This window comes from Myotis daubentonii, chromosome 16, assembly GCF_963259705.1.
Source record: "Myotis daubentonii chromosome 16, mMyoDau2.1, whole genome shotgun sequence".
In the NCBI taxonomy this organism is placed as follows: Eukaryota; Metazoa; Chordata; class Mammalia; order Chiroptera; family Vespertilionidae; genus Myotis; species Myotis daubentonii.
In genome coordinates this window covers 49,001,162-49,022,633 of record NC_081855.1, presented here as the reverse complement: position 1 = coordinate 49,022,633, position 21,472 = coordinate 49,001,162, and the positions used below count along the sequence as shown (strand labels likewise).

At 42.6% G+C, this 21,472-nt stretch overlaps 1 protein-coding gene across 2 annotated transcripts; it reads left to right on the top strand.

Moving 5' to 3' along the window:
• Window positions 1–1,389: 1,389 nt before the first annotated feature.
• IKZF3 (IKAROS family zinc finger 3) lies at window positions 1,390–13,578 on the top strand. 2 transcript variants are annotated; one of them, XM_059670895.1, is made up of 3 exons: window positions 1,390–1,577; window positions 1,816–1,932; window positions 12,259–13,578. In XM_059670895.1, exons 2-3 carry the CDS (start codon window positions 1,848–1,850, stop codon window positions 12,960–12,962), a joined length of 789 nt encoding a protein of 262 aa, XP_059526878.1. In that variant the 5' UTR covers window positions 1,390–1,577; window positions 1,816–1,847; the 3' UTR covers window positions 12,963–13,578. The 2 variants fall into 2 exon arrangements, with proteins under 2 accessions (XP_059526878.1, XP_059526877.1); XM_059670894.1 differs by having other exon boundaries at window positions 1,571–1,704.
• Window positions 13,579–21,472: the final 7,894 nt, after the last annotated feature.

Sequence of the window (21,472 nt, the reverse complement as noted above, 5' to 3'; positions counted from 1 at the left end):
GTGTTGTTGTTTTTAAATCAAAAACATGCCAATAAAAATGAAAAAATATTTAATACTTTGACTTCTCTTTTTCTAATTTGGCTTTCGCTCTTTTGCCCTGACCATACTTGATAGTCTTGCCCTGGAAGTCTTTCTCTGTCTCATTTACTGCATAGGTGACCAGTGTTCCCTCACTGAGAGATCATAGAATTGGTGACATTATTTCCGTATATTAAAAACTCTTCACTCAACAAACTCTTCAACTTCAGAACAAGCACTGACAGTTCCTAAGTCTATGTATATAGTTGCGGGGGTGGTGGGGGGGTGGTGGATCTGTTCTGCAATTATCACTTGCCTTTTACTCTCATCATGTAACTAAAACCAATTCCTTTTTCCTTAAAGACATTAGAAATGTATGGATCCTTCATTTTAATTAGGACCTCCTGAAATGCTTACAATGAAACAGAGAGAACTGTTTGTAGCATCACAGTATATTTGCTTAGGGCAGGAGTGAGCAAACTGTGACCCTCGGACCAAATGTAGCCAGCAGCCTGATTGTGTACAGAGGTTTTTACATTTTTAAAGGGTGGTGGGTTGAGTTTTAAAAACCAAAGAGACTATGGAACACAGACAATATGTTTCCCATTAAAGTTTAAAATATTTACTATCTGGCCCTTTACAAAAAAAGTTTGCTGGTCTCTAGCTTGGGTTTAGTAGCATCATGTGTTAAAGTTTAAAGCCCTATATTTAGAGCAGCTTGTATCTCTGAACTTTAAGCATGAACTCTTGTAGGGGACTGCTTGCTGTACAAGAGTAAATTATACTATATTTATTCCCACTAACTGTTTGGTTGATTAGATATTCTTCTAGTGGTTCTCAATTCTGGCTGCATTTTAAAATAATTTGGAGACCTTTACAAATCTGTTGCCTAGGCCCCTACACCAGAGATCCTGATTTAATTGATCTGAAAGTGGGGCCTGCGCATAGGTGTGTCTTACATGCTCATAATCGGTGGCACATCTGGGAACCACAGGCCTACACCACTGGAAGGTCTGTTCGTGGATTAACAATTAGATCACTTTCTTAGGCAATTTTTATTCACATTTTTTCATTAGAAATGTAATAAAGATGCATTATACAAATTGCTCTTTAATTTCAAGACAGACGTGTTGCTCAGGGAAATTTTAACTGAGACCATTTTTAAATGTGAAGAGCATATGAAACAGATAATGCAGAGCCCAGAGAAATAGAATTTTAAAAGATAGGAACTGAAAGAAGCATGCTGGGGGGAAAAAAAGAAAGAAAGAAAAAAACCACTCACAATTTCAATACACAAATCACTGAGTAGATTTCTTGCTGTCTGGGTAAGAGTATCTATTTTCAAAAGTGCTATTAACATAAACAGAGCAGTAAATCTGGGGCACCATACTTTTTTTTTTTTTCCAAAGTTGTTAAGAAGAATTATATCAGTCTGCAGGTGTCACACGCAGTTACTCAGAATCAGAAAGAAGGCTGATCGGAGGTTAGAAGATCTCTCTATCTTTTTGCAACCAACCACGTCCATTCTGTTTATTTAATACTTCCTCTTGCTAATGAAGGTACTATTTGGGGATGGGTTGGGCTTTTCCATCTCAGCAGAAGGACTGCAAGATTTGAATGTGCCCTGTTGCTGTCTTCACTGACCACAGCAGGTCCCCCAGGCAGCAATCTGAGCAATAATAACCGGTAACAAAAGATGATGTACCAGATATCTGACATTTTTTCTTCCAGTTTATTTGTTGTTCTTCCCCATTTACCAATTTTTCCCCCTCTTCTTTTTACATTTTCCCAAACCAGCAAGTGCGGAGGCAAGACACCTCAAAGCAGAGATGGGGAGTGAGAGAGCCCTGGTCCTGGACAGATTAGCCAGCAATGTGGCCAAGCGAAAAAGCTCCATGCCTCAGAAGTTCATCGGTAAGAAGAAAGCCCTCTTCCTGCTGCTGTCGGCAGAGAGTTTGAATGCGATAACATAGGATGCTTATTACACAGGCCCTTCCTAACTTAATTTCTGTTCAAACAGGTTATTGGTTTTCCATTGCTCACGTTTATTTTTTGTGATTCATTTTGAGAACTAGAGCAAATAGAATAAAATATTTTAACTAAAGAATCTTCACAACTGAAGATGGGAGTATTTGGTATCCAATTTCCTAAATGGAGTTGGTGTTTAAAATGCTATTCCTTCCTCTTTATTCTGAGTGACATATGTTGCATGAGTTTGTGCAAGTAAGATGTTCAAGATAACATTTTTTGTAATCTTTTGTAATTATATTTTACAAGTTGGTTCCGTTATCATGCTCAAAACTTTTTTCATGCTCTAAAACGTATTGCCATATTTTCTTGAATTTGATTCATAATTGGCTTTAAGAGAAAGTGTTTGGGAAAACACAGATTTAAATAATAAGATTTGATTTAGTCATTTATCTTACTGGAGTTAATTTTTATGCCATTGGTTTTCACATTGTCAAAAAATACAACATAAGGAGATGACTAAGAAATAATTATGTCCATTAAAGTATTAGGACTGCTGAAGGGCAGAGATATTTTGCTGAACTGTCCCAGATGCTTACATAAACATGACCATGATATTTAAAATAGATTTGTATTTGTGAAGTAGGCAGCTGAATTAAATGTATCAGTTTTGCTATAAATTGAAAGTGCTATTGAACAAAAATAGTTATCACATGAAAATAGACCTCGCTCGACACCAATGATATTTTAGAAATCTGTCAGTCTGTTTTTCCAAAGCTGCTGTTGCTGTTGATGTCTTATTCCAGTCCTTTTGTGTTTATTCATTCTTTTCAATAGCTTTTACAGATATTAAGTGCCTATCTGCTTTTTAAATCTTGTTAATTTATTCTGGTCTGGATAATTTCTTACAGGCTGACATTTTATGTGAATTATAGAGATATAATGAAAGAACCCATATATTTCAAAATTACCTAACTTGATATTTATGCTTACTTATTTTGATTAGCTGAAAAGTGTTTGTACCCTTTTAGTCACTTTAAGAATAAATTTTGTCAGACTATAGTTGTTGCATTTTAGTTCAGAGAGACCGCCTTCCTCCTTACCATCTTTCCTCTCCTTGGTGAAAGATGTCAGGGCGTATGTAGTAACTTCCATATGGAGTTAGGCACAGTGGACCAATTGTGATGCCAAGATATTATTTTAAGATGTTGCTCATATCTCTTTTGAGCTTTGCTTATATGAAGAAGTTGTGACTGGAGTACAGAAGAAAGCTTTGATTGTTATTCTATGCCATGAGCATAATTTAATTCGGGGAAGTTTTGACTCTAGCTGATGTGGGGAGGTTCATGGGGGGAAATGGGCAAGAAAAAAATGTAAAGTGCCTTAATTTAAATTCAGTTATGGTCAATGCATTTTGGTCTAAGAGAACTAAAATATGAGAGAAAGTACCTACTTCTTATAGCTACCCCACACCTATTGTTGAGCCATAGCCCTACCTAATATAATAAAAGTTGCTTTGGTATTTTCATGGATTTAAAAACACATATTTTACCCTGGTCAGTTTTGCTCAGTGGATAGAGTGTCAGCTCTTGGACTGAAGAGTCACAGGTTCAGTTCCAGTCAAGGGCATGTACCTCGGTTGCAGTTTCAATCCCTGGCCCTGGTCCGGGCATATGTGGGAGACAACCAATCGATGTGTCTCTCTCACATCAATGTTTCTCTCTCCTCCTCATTTCCACTCTCTCTTGAGATCAATGGAAAAATATCTTTGGGTGAGGATTAACATAAACAAACCAACAAGAACCCACATGTTTCATATGTCCAGGTCCATGCCATTTTACTCGTTGCATCAGGGATTGATGTTCCATTTGTTTGTTACCATTGTGACCAGAGGATTTTCATGCCTCCATTTCCAGACTCATGAGAAATGCTGATCTTGTAGATTGATTTCTTTCATCTTCTGAACCCATCACATTCTCTCTTTGTGGAATCAGGAAACCCAGTAGAGTTAGCTCTTAATTTGCACTGAGGTGTAGTAACTGCAGAGCTTCAGGGCACCCAAATAATTGGGGGAAGTTTTTTTGGTAAATTGTGGTATAGTGCAGTAGGAAGAACCCTGGATTAGAAGCCAAAAGACCCAGGTTCTGATTCTAGCTCAGTCATTTCTTAACTGTTCGTGTGTTTAGACAAATCATGTAACCTTTCTGAGCCTCTGTTTACTCATCTGTGAAATGAGGAGACCGAATAGGTGATGAAGTGATCAGAAAGGTCCCTCCCAGCTCTATCATTCTACAAGTCTGTGAGATGAGTTAGAAAAGATAGCAATTATGAATACCCTTTGTGTTTATCAAGCTCTTATGAATGACTTTATATAACTCTTTTCTCAAGGTTGTATAGGTATGGTGTTTATGTTAGGAACCATATCATATATTTTAGGGGTATTTTTAATAAGATGAATCTGAGATTCTATAAAACAGCTGTGTTCGCTCAACAGTCATATATCTGACTTAGAAATCACTGCTTGTTCATTCACTTTTTTGTCCATTCATTCATCATGAGATGGTTATAAAGCTCCTGCCACGCACATGATATTCCTGTGTCTAAACATTGTTCTAATCTTCTAGCATTACCTTATATCCTGAACCTTTTAGAGATGTTTTTATAAGCTTTTAGGTCATTTAACTGAATCAATCTTTTTGATAGAAAATATCAAGGGGGGCAGGAAAAGGAACATTATGACAATGTGATATGAAGTGATGTAAAATATATGGGGCTAATGTTTCCCTCCTCCCCCTTCTCTCCTCTCTTCTCTCTCCTATATTTCCTCTCGGTTTTCTGAAAAGATCAGCTGCCAGGGAAATGGCAGTGGGTAAAGTGTGAAGGAAGAATGAGTCACTCCCTTTAATCCTTGCTGACAGTTGCACAGCTCTCAGACATACCTTGGCTTCCCTGCCCTCTTGAACTATGAGGGTAAGGGTAAAATTATATAATCAGGTCAGCCTGATACTTTCCCAGCAGGCTAGAGATAATTACCAGTAGGTAACATTTCTCATCCATTAGAATCGAACTGAGGAAGAGGGACCTATTGGATTAAGTTTAAATGCATTTAGAAACACAAAAACTATGACTCTATTGAAGAGTAAGAGTGCAATTACATCAATAGGAGAAAAATAAAATCATTTTTCCCTAATTCTCCAATAAATTTGTATCACTTTCTCTAAAATGGGAAATAAATTGACACGCATTCATTAGAAATCAGCATCTTCCATCATCAAAATAATTATTCTTAGTTGTTCTTTTCAAAGAACAAGAAGACTTTACTTTTAGTGCCCAACCCTTTTAGGGGTTGTCCTTTCTCTGAATCTTTTTCTCCTATTATAAACTTGTTGGACTATACTTCTAACTAGGCCATCTTCAAGTACTTGGCTCAAAATAGAGGCCAGATTTCTTTCCTGAGGGGAGGCGGGAAATGATGACATTTCTGCATATTGCTTTTTCTGATTTACATTCTTTTTCCAAAAACAGATGTGGTATTCAGACCATAGCATCTCCTTATTTTATTTTATGCATTACTTTATTAAAGGAAGTTTTCATGTCTAAATGAACATGAAAAAATATCTCACTCACCTGCGGTAAACATATGAGTGAGGTTTTGACACTTCAGCAAACACCATCGATTCTCCCTGTGAAGTAACTGAAGAGAAATTGTCCGCTTTGGTTAACAGAGTGACAGCAGCAGTTTTAATACCTGTTTCTAAAAGCACAAAGCAACTTCTCCCACCCTGTCCCAAAAGGCTGGAATCCATGCTCCTATATGTATTAAGTCATAGCATTTTAGATCTTGAAGGGACATTAGGAACCACCCAGTGAAGTTCTTTTACCAAGGAGGGAAAGGGGGTCAGAGAGATAGGTGACAGAGCAGGGCCAGAACCTAGAGCTGAAAAGCAGGGCCTAAGGGGCACCCAGAGCAGTGTGTGTCATGTGTGGGGCACGGGGGCTGTGGACAGGGATGAGTTTAGACATGAAGCTCGTGGAAGAAAAGCTCTGAAAAAGGGCAGTCGTTCTCCTTCAAGGGTGTGTTCTCATTTTTTATTACTGAATTTATTGGGGTGACATTGGTTAATACATTATATGCGTTCCCAGTTTATAATTCTGTGATACATCATTTCTTATTTCATTGTGTGCTCACCACCCAAAGTCTACTCTCCTTCCATCACCATATATGTGGCCCTTTTACCCTCTTCATCCTCCCCCCATGGTGTGTTTTCTTGAGAAAAGAAGTTATCTCCCACTGGTGACTCCATCAGGACAGACAACATCCAAGTAGCACTTCACAGAGGACAAGACCTCTGCATAAAAAAAAAAAATTGTGGTCTACAGCTCAGTTTTCCTCACTGCCACCCTCACAGCTCTCTCTGTTCTCTCTCCTTCCTGCTTCTTATTCTGTGGCTCCCCCTCTGCTTTCCTCCTCCTGGAAGAAGTGTTAGTCACTTTAGTCTTATTTAGATTGAGATTAGAGCCATAATCATCATCAGATATTCCATTTACCCTACTTAACCTGCCTTTTTTCTTTTTGGATATATGCTTGCAGTAAGTGATAATACACATGGAAAATGGTATGAAGGTAGCAGCAATACATTCAAGTGACTTGAAGAAACTTAAAAACAAAGCAAATCTGAATATTTCACATTACCCATCATGATGATGGTAATATTGGAATTGTGTTATTTTTATAATGTTTAAATCATTTCCCCCGCTTCAAAAAAAAACTTCCAATGGCTCCCCATTGGAATAAAATCCAAACAATGCAGGCAGTCTGAGCCTTCCACACTTTGTCTCCAATTTACCTTTTCTAATATTATTACTTCAGCCAACTACTCCCTTCATTCAGCCACAATGTACTCGCACTTCTATACTGTTCTACTTCCATGTAATGTTCTTCCCATGCTCTGTCTGAAGTGCCCACCCTCACATCTGCCCTTAAAGGTACACATGGTCTACATTCCCCTACTCTCCTGAGCTCTCTCCCTCTGCACTCAAGGCAAGGTTAACCGTCTGCTTTATGTTATATATGTGTCTGTCTCCACTACCTCCCTACCACCACCTCCCATCACTGCCACCACCTCCCATTGTAAGAAAACTTTAAAGAAAAGAATAGATTGATATTTGTGCTGTATTATGTGTGGCATAGTTGAGAAGTGGTCTGTACTTTTCTCTTCACTCACTTGGCTACTCTATACTTGGTTTCACCACATAGTATTAAGGATATTGATTTGTAAGAAACTGTGTAAATGCTGCATCTCCTATGGATTGCAATTATGTGTGTATTCTTCAAAACTCCTAAAATGGTGTGATGGTGATGATGATGATAGATCTATCATTTATTGAGTTCTTACATATGCCAGACACTCCATTGAACACCTTGCAGACATCACAATTCTGCATCATAGATATTTCTTGAATGCATGGTGCTGGTTCTTAGAGAACAAAGCAGTGCTGGGATTGTGCCACCTTGGGCAAGGTAGCGACCAGGAAACAGCAGTTAATGCTGAAACACATAGTGGGTTTGCATCCTGGTTCTCCATTTTACCAACTGAGCAACCTCGACAAGTTAATCAGACTGTTTGCACTTTAGGTTCTTCATATGTCTAAGAGATGATAATTCATCTTAGGTAAAATGAGGCAATATGTAAAGTACCTAGGACAGCACTGGATATATAGTAGAGGCTCAATAAATAGTAACTATTCTTATTAGTATTACAATGTAAGGCATAGTGCTGGGTACTGTGCATTATAAAGACCAGAAGTAAACAGATTAGGGTGGTAGGTCTTGTACCTTGACCCTAAAGGCAGAGGATGGAATCCACATGCTCTTTTAGCTTTAGGCTGTGATTCTATACTTTGAAGTTGGCACTTAGAAGCCAACAATCATATACCCTGGCCACATTGCAGCAATTCAGGACAGGTGGTTGCTTAGTAATATTACCAAAGCCTAAATATTAGGGATCAACACCTTTAAAAATAATTACAGGCCCTAGCTCAGCGGTTCTCAACCTGTGGGTCGCGACCCATTTGGCGGTCGAATGACCCTTTCACAGGGGTCGCCTAAGACCATCCTGCATATCAGATATTTACATTACGATTTATAACAATAGCAACATTACAGTTATGAAGTAGCAATGAAAATAATTTTATGGTTGGGTCACAACATGAGGAACTGTATTTAAAGGGCCAGAAGGTTGAGAACCACTGCCCTAGCTGGTTTGGCTCAGTGAATAGAGTGTTGGCCTACAAACTGAAGGGTCCTGGGTTCGATTCTGTTCAAGGGCAGGCTCCATTCCCATTAGGGGGTGTGCAGAAGCAGCCAATCAATGATTCTCATCATTGATGTTTCCATCTCTCTGTCCTTCTCCCTCCCTCTCTGAAATCAATAGAAATATATTTTAAAAAAGAATCAATGGTAGGGAATGGCCCAACCAAGCAGCCTTGGTTTCTAAACTTAGGACTTGTTGTTGCCATTTGTATTTTCATTGGAAGCAAAACCTCTAATTCAGCCTAAAGCTGCTATCATTAGTCATTCAAAGGTGTGGTATGATTTTGACTAGAAGCTGGACTAGAGGCTCCGTGCAGGTTTGGGAGCAGTTACACTGTTGTGGTTTGACTAACCTTTTTTATGAGTGTGTTACTAAAGAAACGTGAGCTGTTGGCTTTTCAATTACTGTAGCTTACCCCTTCTGAGTTTCATACACATTGAGTCATCGAGTCTACAGGTGACTGATAATCATCTGCACGACTCAAGTTACCGTAACCCAGAGATGAGGGGATCTGATGACTGCAGGGTACGTGCACGTGAAGATCTGAGGCTCTCCCATCCTCTTCACAATGAACAATGGTCTGCGTTAACCGCAGAACACAGTCACCTATTTCCACTCATCCAGGGGTTCATTTTCCTCTTAATGTTTTGCCTCTTACAACTTTAGCACTCAGCTGTTCTCTGACATGTGCTGCAGGTGGTATAGATTGTGAAATTGTAGGCCTAATGAAGTATAACCAACTCTTGGGAGAAAGGATAAAAGCAGAGTTTGTGTTGTACCTGTCCCACCCTAGAAAATTTATGGAGCCTCATTGTTGGGAGAAAAGATAAAAAGATTCTCAGGGACCCCTGGTATGGGGAGTTGAGTGAGCTAGCCACACTGGAAAATCATCAGCAACCTTGAAAAGGCCAAGAAACCAAAGTTCATCACTTCTGTGTCACTCTTAGGGGAATGAACAATTGTGACCTTAGCTGGCTTTCCTGTTGTCAGTCTCATTCTTCCAAACAGCCTTGATCAAAGATACATCTGATCTGGAAGCTGAAAATAAGAAAGCAAATGTCTGCTTTTCTGTTGCTTTTTGTTGAGTTGCCAAGGCATGATGTTTTTCTTTGCATATTTTTTCTCTCAGGTATTTGTCTAAAGTCTCTCAGGTTGGCCTTAAGGTAGTGGGGATGTGGGACAAATCCATTCGATTACATTAAATCTTTTAGCTGGTCTTTCTAGCTCCAGTTCTCTATGTTCTGGTTCATCTTACACATTGCTGTTACATTAATATCCTGAAAACATTTCCACCACAAGCCTCCCTTGCTCAAGGGCATGACATGGTTTGCTGTTTATTCAAATCCAAACCTTATGGTTGACCATTCAGAATGCCCATCATGTGGTCCCACCATGGGTTATCTTTTTTCAGTCTCTCCCAAAATGTGGGATACAAAGTGCCAGGAGGCCCACAGGCCTTTTAAAAACCTTGATCCACATGGCAAGAAATTTATTTTCTTTTTAGTTCTTTTTCAATCTCCCTGATTATATCAAGAAGAAAGATTGGAACTTATTTTAATGCTAGTCGTTGAACACTCTTGGTGATTTCTGTTTTGAACAAAGACAGGGTGGATCTTTGTCTCAAGTACTCACAGTAGAGTCTGATCAAAATTGAATTGATTACTCTGTTTCATCATCTTTATTTTTCATAGTTACCTTCTTTTTGTGGCAAGTGATTCTGGTTTTCCATATATGTTAGTGACACAGTGTTCTTTTTTTTCTTTTTTTTTAAATATATATGTCTTTATTGATTTCAGAGAGGAAGGAAGAGGTAGAGAGAGATAGAAACATCAATGATGAGAGAGAATCATTGATCGGCTGCCTCCTGCATACCACCCACTGGGGATCAGGCCCACAGCCCAGGCATGTGCCCTTGACCAGAATCGAACCTGGGATCCTTCAGTCCCCAGGCTGAAGCTCTATCCACTGAGCCAAACTGGCTAAGGCGTGACACCGTTTTCTTAAAAAACTGATTTATTTTAACAAAAGAAAAAAAGGAAACTGATTCAAACAAAACAAAAAAACCCTGATATTTACCAAGTATTTTCTGTGTGCCAGGTACTGTTCTAAATGCTTACCAGGGAGTCTTCGAGGTAGATACGATTATTATCCCCATTTTACAAGAGGACTTGGAGCCATAGAGGTTAAGTAACTTGCCCAAGGTCATGCAACTAGTAACTGATGAGCCAGCATCAAATCCAGTCCATGTGACTCTAGTGTTCATGCTGTCAACCACCAAACCACCCTAGTGTGTGAATATTGCAGAATGTGAAGGACTAAGTGAAGCTTGAGAAATACTTTATTTCATACGTCTGATATTAGCTATATCCAGACTTTCAGTCTTCCTTGCTGTAGACCCCCTTTTCTACCTTCATTCATGCTTCTCCCTCAATTAGGATGTCCCACCTACCTCTATGAAAAAATCAAAATCCTACCATTTCAAGACTCTTCTCAAAATTTAGGTTATCCAAGAATGATTTCCCTACCCCAAGTATTCCTGAAATGTTTGCATTCATTTAACACTTAAGTAAATGATTTGTACCAAACCACCTTGCCTTATAATTCTTTTTACAGAAGACACATTACTCTCCTGCGTAAATGCTTCAAACATGGCATTTAGAATAAAATCAAAGGCCTCCATAGGGCACATCCCTTTCACAACTTTTAGCATTTTTCTCCAGTTCCATATATACAGATCTTATTTCTCTCCTATTAGGTTGGAAAGATCTCAAGAAAAGGAACTTGTTCTTCTAATCCTTTTGTTTTCTTATATTGGCTTTTCATTGTTGAACCCTTTACTGTCTGGTGGTGACAAATTTTGGAACCACAGCATGCCTAAGAAATGTTACAGAAGAGAGGGTATGGTTCAGCAAATCTCTCCAGAACCCAATGTCTACAGAATGAAAAAGCATCACATTTATGCCCACTTCCAGCTCTTGACACATCTTTCCTGCTTCTCTCCCTTTGACCTGCCACTCACCACTGAGCACATCTGCCATTTCTGTACGCCCTGCTCCTGCCTTCCCTGTGGCCAGAGAGCCTTGGTTTTCTAACACACAACACCCACACGCCTTAAAGGTGGCTAAACTCTGTTTTCAAAATCTCTCAGCAGTTTGACATGAGAAGTAGGAAAGGGTGACCACAAATAATTTTTTCAGTTAAGTGTGAGATAGGTCCTAATGATTACATATGTATTAGTGATACCTTTTTTTAAGCAAAAGAATCACACACTATATGAAAGGGACAAAGATCATGATCTTTCATCAAGAAAACTTTTCTAAAACTTTCTACATTTGAAGCTCTTTTACTTAAATCTCAGTCTGTCTGGTGGCTGATGCGTTTGGGGAGTGGCAAGTATAGGGAGTGGGGAGTTTCTGGAGCTATTATTTCTACCTCTGTAGCTATTTTAAAAGCTGCAGGCCAGTCATAGATCATCCCCGCTTTTGGCAATACGTCCATCGCCCTGGCTCCCTTGGTGTTACCAGGAGAAAATAACAAGCAAAATAAAAGTTGGGGAATTGACTGTGTCTTAGTAGTTCATGCACAGAAGTGCAGACGCCCCCGTGCCCCTGCACAAGGAGCCCCCACTAAACCTTGTCCTCGTGTTCTCTCGCTTCACTTCCTCCAGAGTTTCCCTCTGACAAGAGCAGTGGAAACAACTCACATTGTAGTTTCAATGTAATGACATCTCTGACTCCCCCTTTTGCCTGCTAACCTAATTTATGTGGACTGCCCTAACGTGTGCTGTCAGCCACTGTCCCCTGAGACGTCAGCACCGTATGGAACCATTCTGCATGGGTTGGGTGTACCTGCAGGCAACATGTCCTTTCTCTCTTTTCAAGGACTCTGGAAAATCATTTTATAATTGCTCTGCCTTTGTGTTTTTCCTTTTGTAATTCATTCTTTTTACTTGTTCTAGGTGAGAAGCGCCACTGCTTTGATGTCAACTATAATCCCAGCTATATGTACGAGAAAGAGAGTGAGATAATACAAACCCGGATGATGGACCAAGCCATCAATAATGCCATCAGCTATCTTGGTGCCGAGGCACTGCGCCCCTTAGTCCAGACGCCGCCTGCTCCCACCTCAGAGATGGTCCCTGTTATCAGCAGCATATATCCCATAGCCCTTACCCGTGCAGAGATGCCGAATGGTGCTGCGCAGGACCTGGAAAAGAAACAGATCCACCTGCCAGAGAAGAGCCTACCTACTGAAAGAGGCCTCTCCCCCAACAACAGTGGCCATGACTCCACAGACACTGACAGCAACCATGAAGAACGCCAGAATCACATCTACCAGCAAAATCACCTGGTCCCTCCTCGGGCCCGCAATGGGATACCACTTCTGAAAGAGATACCCCGCTCTTATGAACTCCTCAAGCCCCCACCCAACTGCCCACGAGACTCCATCAAAGTGATCAACAAAGAAGGGGAGATGATGGATGTGTATCGGTGTGACCACTGTCGAGTCCTCTTTCTGGATTATGTGATGTTCACCATTCACATGGGTTGCCACGGCTTTCGTGATCCTTTTGAGTGTAACATGTGTGGGTATCGAAGCCATGATCGGTATGAGTTTTCATCTCATATAGCCCGAGGAGAACACAGAGCCATGCTGAAGTGAACATCTGGCCCCAGAGATGATTCACGCCTGAGCATTCCACATTGTTTTTAAAAACCGATACCCCTACCTAACAAATCACTCTCAAAACAAACTCAGTTCCAGACTCTCTTTCGTACCATTTTCAGTATCCAGAGGGTCATGCTCACGTGGGCAACAGAGAAACACTGTCTCCATTCAGAAGTTGCAGATAATGCCAATGTTACTACTTTTGTGAAACCTTTGTTTTCCCATCAGGGACATGAATTTTATGATATTTAAAAACCAGAGAAGTATTTGGTCACTTTCTTTTGCATCAATAGGACAGGCATACCATGGAGTTTGTTGCCAATTGGAAGAGTCCCCCCGTAGTGCTGCATGAAACGCTCTTGTCAGCCAAGAGTGCCAAAAGGCCATGAGCCCAGGTCCACACAGAAGAGCTGGCCAGTGACCTTATGGGAAGTCTTGTCCTTCTGCATTTAACAAAAGGCCGAGAGTTAGCATCTAATCTCCCCATCCCAATTAGAGTCTAATAGCATGGAAATGACTATCCACAAAATAACTGTCTGTTATCAATAACTGAAGACTCAGATTGGAACATCAGATCCTTTTCTTATCACATAAGCAAAAAAAACAAAAACCCGAAGTCATCTGATAATACATCTGCTTCTACTCTTTACCCTCCATCTCCAATTAAAAGCTGCTTTGGGTTAAAGAAGTCATCTACAGGAGAAATCCTACACAGAAAAACTGATGGTTTTCAATATAGACTGCCATGGAAACTCCAGGAAGTTGTCCACTGTGGGCTATGGCATCCATTTCCGGTGATCAAGATGGGCAGAGCTGGGCCTTGGCCAGTATCTCAGTGGTTAGAGGGTCAGCCCATACACCAAAGGATCAAAGGGTCTTGGGTTCAATTCCTCGTCAAAGGCACATACCTGGGTTGCAGGTTCAACTCCCAGCCCCAATAGGGGCGTGTGTAGGAGGCAACCAATTAATGTGTCTTTTTCACATTGATGTTTCTCTCTCTCTCTCTCTCTCTCTCTCTCTCTCTCTCTCTCTCTCTCTCTCTCATTCTCCTGTCCCCTCCCTCATTTCTACTCTCTCTAAAAATCAATGGAAAAAATATCCTCGGGTGAGAATTAAAAAAAAAAAAGATGGATAGAGCTGGGTTCTGAGGAGGAAGATGGTTTAGCAGCACCAGGGGAGAAAAAGCAACACCACCACTACCTGAAGTTCTTTGTCTCCTTCATAGAGTATTAGTGTGCAGACCCAAAGCAAACTTTCCAACCATTTAAAAACAACAAAAAAACCAAAGAATCCAAAAAGGATAACTTCATCTCCCTCTCCCCACAGGAGAGGACTCAGGGATAGACACCATGAATGTTGTTTAGGTCAGAGCTGAGCTTCATGGTGGGGTGAGGCGGGGGCGCCTCCACTGGCAGGCTCTTCGTCGGACAGGTTGTTTTTTGTCTCTTTAAATGGAGCCACCGTATTCCGCAGAAATTCCTGAATGTCTAATCTTAGTTCTGCAGATGGTTCTAGTCATCTTTACTCTTAAGAGAAGCATGCTATCAAGGAAAAGCTCTGTTATAATTGTAAAATTAACACTGGAATAGGGGTCACAGAATCTGTGTGCTAATTCCACATTTGCCCCTAATTAGCTGTAGGACTTTGGGCAAATCGCTTAAACTCTTAAAACCAAGTTGCCTCAACTTTTGAATAAGAGTTGGATTTAGACATTCTCTAAGGTCTCTTCCAACTTTAAATTTATGTGATTATGCCCTAACCACTTATTTTTCAAAGCTTTTAATGTATGGGTATTAAATACCCATGAATGTTTGTAAAAGTAAGCATTTATGCAGCATTAAGTATTAAGCAGAAGAGTCTGTATATGAATATCTGTTTCACATATCTTTGATGTGAAAATGGTAGTGTTGTTAAGTTTTTCCTTTAACCACCAAGTTGTGAATGTGAAGAGGATGGTGGAGAGGAACAAAAAACAGGAAGGTATTTTGATCTTCCCCAAAGTGTACACACAAACTGGCACCTGCAGCTGCTTGCCAAAGCCTGTTTTATTTTTTCCTTTGTAAGAGCTTGTGTTAGGGAAAATAAATTCTGCTTCCAGGGACAATTTCACCGAGCCTATTTACAAATTAAGAGTCAGCTTCCTGAACATTTCCACCAGAGCCAAGAATCCCAAATTCCTGGTAAATTTGTGTTTTATGTATCTGCCTTGATATTTCTAAAGGGTGTAAGCACTAGGCTCAGACTCGTTTATGTAATTAAAATGTTCCACCTCTGACTGCACAAATGGCTTATCCCCTCTTTGTAGCATGGCGTCTGTCTCGGGAAAAAAGATTTTGTGAAATTCCATGGCAACAGTCCCAACATGTTGGAGATTTCAGCTAAAAGACTAGATGTGTTTTGGTGTGTAGTCTTCACTATATCACTGTGTTTCCATAATCCTAGACTCCAAGCTGTGCCAGGTTCCTTATACTCATTGCTTATTATATTCTTGAAATATCACACATCCTGTTGACTCTTCAGGGGACAAAAGAAAGAATCTGGAAGCAAGGATTAGTAGGAAAGAAAGCTAGGGAAATCGAGCATTTCTGCCAGATTATTGGGAAGTCTTCACTGAAGACACCAACTTTTGCACCCCAAGGTAGTGAAACTAAGGCCCACCCCATCCACCTAGGGACGCTTTTTGTCTATATGACCCTCATTTTCCCTGTGACTAATGGGTTTTCTGAATGACTTCCAAAGGCTGCACTTTCATTGTAACATTCTGAGCCTGGATGGGGGCCACTTCCAGTCCAGATAAAATTTATATGTGGAAGTTCCACATTCTTAAATCTTAGAGTTGAACCAGGTGGTATATAGTAGTTACCACCACATAGGTAAACACTGCCTTCTGTAGGCACTCCTACTGACTGATGACCCCTGCCATCCTCTGCTGGGGATAGTGGGAGAGGGTGAAGGAGAATCTTAGCAAGATACCCAGGGACTCACATCTTTCCCTGATGGACAGGAAGTCCTAAAGCAGCTTCAGGCAGCACATTGACCTTCTCAGCCACAGCCCCTCTGGACAAGAGCCTAGTAGGTCTCTCTGCTTCATTTCCCACCAGCTCTCTCATAAAGCAGGCCTCCCACCACCTACCTAGGAGACCACAGTCTGAGAAACAACCACCCCCTGAAAAGTTCCCTTGCAGCCAAGATGACATAATTGGGGTGAGGGTGGGAAAGGAAAAGAACTGCCTCCCCAAATATTTTTTTCATTAATTGTGGCCTAGGTATGTCCTACTAGCAAAGAACTAAATGGAAGTGTCTCCCGTTGCCCACCACCACCATCACCAAAAAGACACGTGCTTGGTGCAGAGAAGCCAGCCAATCTTAGGCTTTGTTACCTCTGAGCTGTCCTGACTCAGTTTCTGACTGTCAGTGACAAAACTTCTCACCTTTTAAATGCTTAACATTTTGTTAGGAGGCCCACCTTCATTAAGGCCCAGATATAAAATGACCTCAGACTTCTTTCGCCAAGAGAAAATTTTAAAAACACAAAATTTTACTTGGTTGAAACACTGTATTACCAAAACTCACATCAACATAAAGTTCTTCCAAATAACCTCTATATCACTATTCTTTTTATCCTTTGCTAAATGTGAGGTTTTAAATGTTTTAAGGGGAAAAGTAGTATTTTTTATATATATCCCAGGGCAGGCAATAAGACCATAATGGAAATGTCAAATGTTAAATCTTTTAAAGTTCTAACTTTTAAAGTATATCTCACTGGGAACAGGTATCTAATGGAGATTTGGAAACTCAGGGACACTCAAGATTTGAGCCCTCAGACATGTCTAAGCTCTTTCACAAAGACTCAAAGAGTCAAAAAAGAGAAGAACATTTTGTCCTAGAACATAGCATCAGGCTGTGCAGAAGAAGATGTACAGTGATCTCTCTCTCTCTCTTGATTTTTATTGAATTTATTGGGGGTGACATTTAATAATAAAATTATATAGATTTCAAGTGTATAATTCCACAATACACCATCTGTATATTGTTTGTTCACCATCCAAAGTCAACTCTCTGTCACCATTTATTCCCCTTTACCCTCTTCTGCCTCCCCACCCCCTTTCCCTCTGTGTTTATGATACAGAGATACCTATCACTTTTTAAAAATTGGGAACTATTTTTGTGCTCAGACAGTATAGTTCAGAGACTCTCTGTAGGCAGAGTTCAGAAAAGCAGAATAACGGGATCTAAGTGCCTATAAAGACAATTGTGACTTAAAACCAAAGGCTAGACCTGGGTCACCCTAGGAAAAGGACTCTGTTCTCTAAGGCTAAAGGACTGAACGGTTCTGAGAATGATCAGTGAACCGGGTTTGGGGACTGCTGCCTCTAAGCACTTTGGACTCAGAAGAGACATGTTGGCTTTAAACTTGTGTGAGCTCGTAACACAAGACTGTGCATCTGTGTATCCAAGCTGTATATAGTCTACCCCACAGGCCAACAATATGGTAAACAAATCTTTGTATGTGGGAGAAACAATGCAAATTTCCTCTAAATGTCATAATAGTGGACTGTCTTTTACTTTGAGATTGAGTTGTTATTTGAAACTATAATGTTAATATTTTGATTAAAAATGTAAGGTCATAATGATATCTACCTCCCAAGGATGTTGTGAGGTTTTATGTAATATTGTGTATAGGATAATGTTACTTTTTTTTTTTTTAAGGGGCTGGGGGATTATGTTGGATACTTGCAAATTTTTCACTGTATGTACCGTATCTGGGTTTAAAGACATGGAAAGTATTCAAGGACCATCCTAGGACCATAATAATAATTCAGTTGTCAGGAGGCCGCTGGTCTCTAACAGTTTCCTTTATGTTGTTTTAATGTATGAGAGTAAAGAATGTGTTGGACCAAAGTGAGTTAACCACATGCTACAGGTACTTCACGGCATTGCAGCCAGGAAAGTAGAATAGCTTTGCTCCGCCATTGTCCTATAAGCCCTCAGCCATTAATTCCCCAAGCAACTTACAGTTTCTCCAGATGGCCCTCGCTGTCCATCTCCCCGCTGCCCCATCCAGAAAGCCTAGAAAGCTGTCCTGCAATGCCGCCACCTTCTCCCGAGCCTGTGCCCTGCACCCGTGGGGCCTATTCCACGTTCTCAATGCAAGTGCAGCTTTGCTTCTTTCTCCTTATGAAAATAGGGTATATTTTCATGTCAGGAAAATGGGGCAGCCTTAAACATGACTGATCCCATTGCCTGTGACTCATTTGTACAAGGACTCTTCCAGGTTAGCAGACAGGGCCCTTTTCGGTGGGCCTGCTTCTGTGGGTTCACAGAAACCAAATTACTGTGGGTTGCAAAGAATTAGCAGGTCATTTGAAAAGCAGACATCCCTTCACCCAGACTGTGGTTCTCAGGTTCTCAGTCTGAGCTTTGGTGAGGGATTATTTCGGCGGCTGGAAAAACCAGAGCTTATTTTTAATTTCTGATTGCCAAAGCCACCACACGTGTGGTCTGTGGATGACCTTCGTCGGCAGAATGACAGGGGAGGGAGGGAATGTGGTTTGGGGCCCGGTGGCCTTTCCACCAGGAGCGAGGGAGGGAGCCCTCGCTGAGCAGTTTGACACAGCCTGTGCTCACAGCAGTCTCATCTGCGTTTCTCAGAAATGCCCCCCCCCCCCCCCCGCCCCCAGCAGTGACCTTCCCTCTTGACTTCTCTTGAGTTTTTCCAGGAGTCCAACCTTTTGGAGCTTGGTAAGGTGCCCTGCTCTCCATAAAGTGCTTAGAGCCAGCTTCTGAAATGCAGCCATGCTAACCTTGCCGGAACCATAATGAGTGCATCCTCGCATCAAAACCGACCCTGCTGATCGTTTTCAAAGTTTTATTGTGTTTGATTTTTATACTGAAAAATAAAAAAAATACTGGTGTGTTTAAAATTAGTCATTGTGCATGCCTGTCATTTGTAGTTGCTGCTGTCAGAAAACGGGAGGCTTCAATCCTGCCTCCAGGAGCATTTCCTAATTTAGGCCCTCTGGCTATTGCTTAACGCCCAAGTACCAAGATGAACGGAACTATCGCCAAAATAAAGCTTCGCACCAGACGCCGCGCTGAGCTGCCACTGGTACCCTGTCTCCTTAGTGAGGTTCTGGTTCCGCTGGTCCTTGGTTCACTCGGGACCCGAGGCATTTGGGGCCTGGACCTGACAGGATCGATACACTGAGCACAGTGTCTTCAAATTAATTTCAAGACACCACTCTGCCCTCCCTCCCAGCAGGGATGCTTCCTGAAAGATAGGCCAGTCCTGACTTCATCTCTGGGGTTCCAGAAACATCCATGTTGGGAAACTCAAGTTGCAGTTGCTGAACCACACATACATGTAGCCTGTAGACGCCTGGGGGCCCCCACCTGAGGGGCTGGGGAAAGGGAGACCGGCATAGGGAGTGCACAGGATTCTTCCTGTCTCGATGCCTTCTGTTGTCTCTTAGAACATGTCAGAAGAGAGTCTGAGAGGTGGTCTGGCTGCTCAGCCTCATCCAACACACCTTCCCTTTCCCTTCTGTGGGAGAGGCAGGAGGAAGCTATTGCTGAGGTTCAGGTTTAGTAAACATGGGGCCAGGTTGGTGGCAGCCTTCGCCAGCTCCACCTTCAGTGCCACCGGGCTGTTGGGAGGCTCTGCAGCAGGTTGTCCAGTCTCACCACCAAGGGCAGGGAGAGGGCACTGGCACTGCAGCCCGTCTGTATTGTAACATCAAACACACCCAGAAATGCCCTCTCGGTAGCGGACGCTCAGCCTTGGGGAGACCAGTGGGTGGTTGTCTCCATCCCGCTCCCTCCTCAAAGCAGCAGCGGCTGGGGAGAAAACGGACGACAGGGACACTCAGATCCCCTCTGCCAATGAGGAGCAGAGAGAGATCACAGCTGGCTGGTGCTGAGGTTGGGGCTGAAGGGATTTCCAGCTCAAGGACAGTTTCCTAATTCTTGGGAACTAATTTAATGCTTTAGAGCAGCGGTTCTCAACCTGTGGGTCGCGACCCCTTTGGGAGTCGAACCACCCTTTCACAGGGGTCGCCTAAGACCATCGGAAAACACATATATAATTACATATTGTTTTTGTGATGAATCACTATGCTTCAATTACGTTCAATTTGTAACCATGAAATTGGGGGTCACCACCACATGAGGAGCTGTATTAAAGGGTCGCGGCGTTAGGAAGGTTGAGAACCACTGTGATAGAGGGTGGTGGGCCTGGCAGTGGAGGCCACCCCACACCTGCATCCTCCTCCCTCTCCCCCCACTCAACACAACCAGGCCATTCACACAGGCTCCACCTGCAGGCAACGGCCACCCGAGGGCAGGAGAAGGAGAAGGACTGTCTTCCCTGCCTCCCGCCTCCTAGCACCCAGAGTTTGAGGAAGAGTGGAGGTGAGAGCTCTGGGAAGGCCAGGAAAGCGGAGGGATGGTGGAGGCGTGCATGCAGGCCAGGACAGAAGTTCTGGCTGCAAAGCATTCCTGGGTCAGACGGTTGTTTGCATAAAAGCCAGAAGCCACTGCACCTGGGGTGGGGAGGCCCTCTGGGGAGGTACTCCCTGGCTCGGGGGAGAGGGGGAAGGAAGGTGTCATGGAAAGTCCCTGAAGGACACGGGGTGTTGAATTTGCTGTGGTTTTGTTTTTAACCCTGTCTTGACCTGTGAAGTAGGCAGCTGCCTCCCTTCCCCCCAAAGAGCAGACCTTACCCCCAAATAACATGAACATACCCAAGGAAAGAGCGCCGCAGTGGAAAGAATGGAGGTTAGAGGGTGATGTAAACGGCCCCCCCTTCCCTAGGACTGAGGGGGCAGGAAGCCCCAGAGCAGCCTTTTCCCATCACCTCCCTCCCTCACCTCAGCCCTCTGGCCCCCTAGCCCAGAAGAGACAAACCACAGCCCTGGGGCAGCTGATGGCTGGGAACTAGGGGGGCAGATGCCACCTCCTCCCCCAGGCTCATCCTTCCACTGCTTCATCCCCATGCCACCCCCACTGGAATTACACTCTCAGCACCTCCACCTCCCTCTCACAGCCCCTAACTGCCCTCCCTAGACCTGTGTGTGTGTGTGTGTGTGTGTGTTGCAGGGAGGGTGGGGGGTTGGGGGGGGAGAAGCAGCCAGAGTCCCTGACTCCAGAAAAGCTCTGAGGTCTCCATAAAGCAAATGACTGCCCGGTGCAGCCTCCAGCTGGGCCGTTTGGACCCCTGGGCTCCTATCCCAGCTCTGCCACTCTCAGGGTACCCTGGGCACTTGGCTTTCCCTCGTTGGGCCCTGATTTCGCGCCCCCCTCCCCCCCTTGTTGGATCTCTCAAGTTGCTTCCACCTGGGACTCAGCCTGGTCTGAACCCCATGGCTCCAGCCAGGCCTTTCCTCCAACTCCAGAAGCAAGAATAGCCGAGAAGGCCTGTTCCCTCTTCCTTCTCTCCCACCCACCCAGGTGGTGCGCTGGAGCTGGGGCGACTGCGGCCGTGGTTTCCCAAGTGGTCGCTTTTT

Excerpts from the sequence above, each read along its gene's own strand:
- IKZF3 (XM_059670895.1), top strand. The coding sequence starts at position 1,848 with ATGGGGAGTGAGAGAGCCCTGGTCCTGGACAGATTAGCCAGCAATGTG. Across the intron at positions 1,933-12,258 it reads CATGCCTCAGAAGTTCATCG|GTGAGAAGCGCCACTGCTTT; the intron begins GTAAGAAGAAAG and ends TACTTGTTCTAG.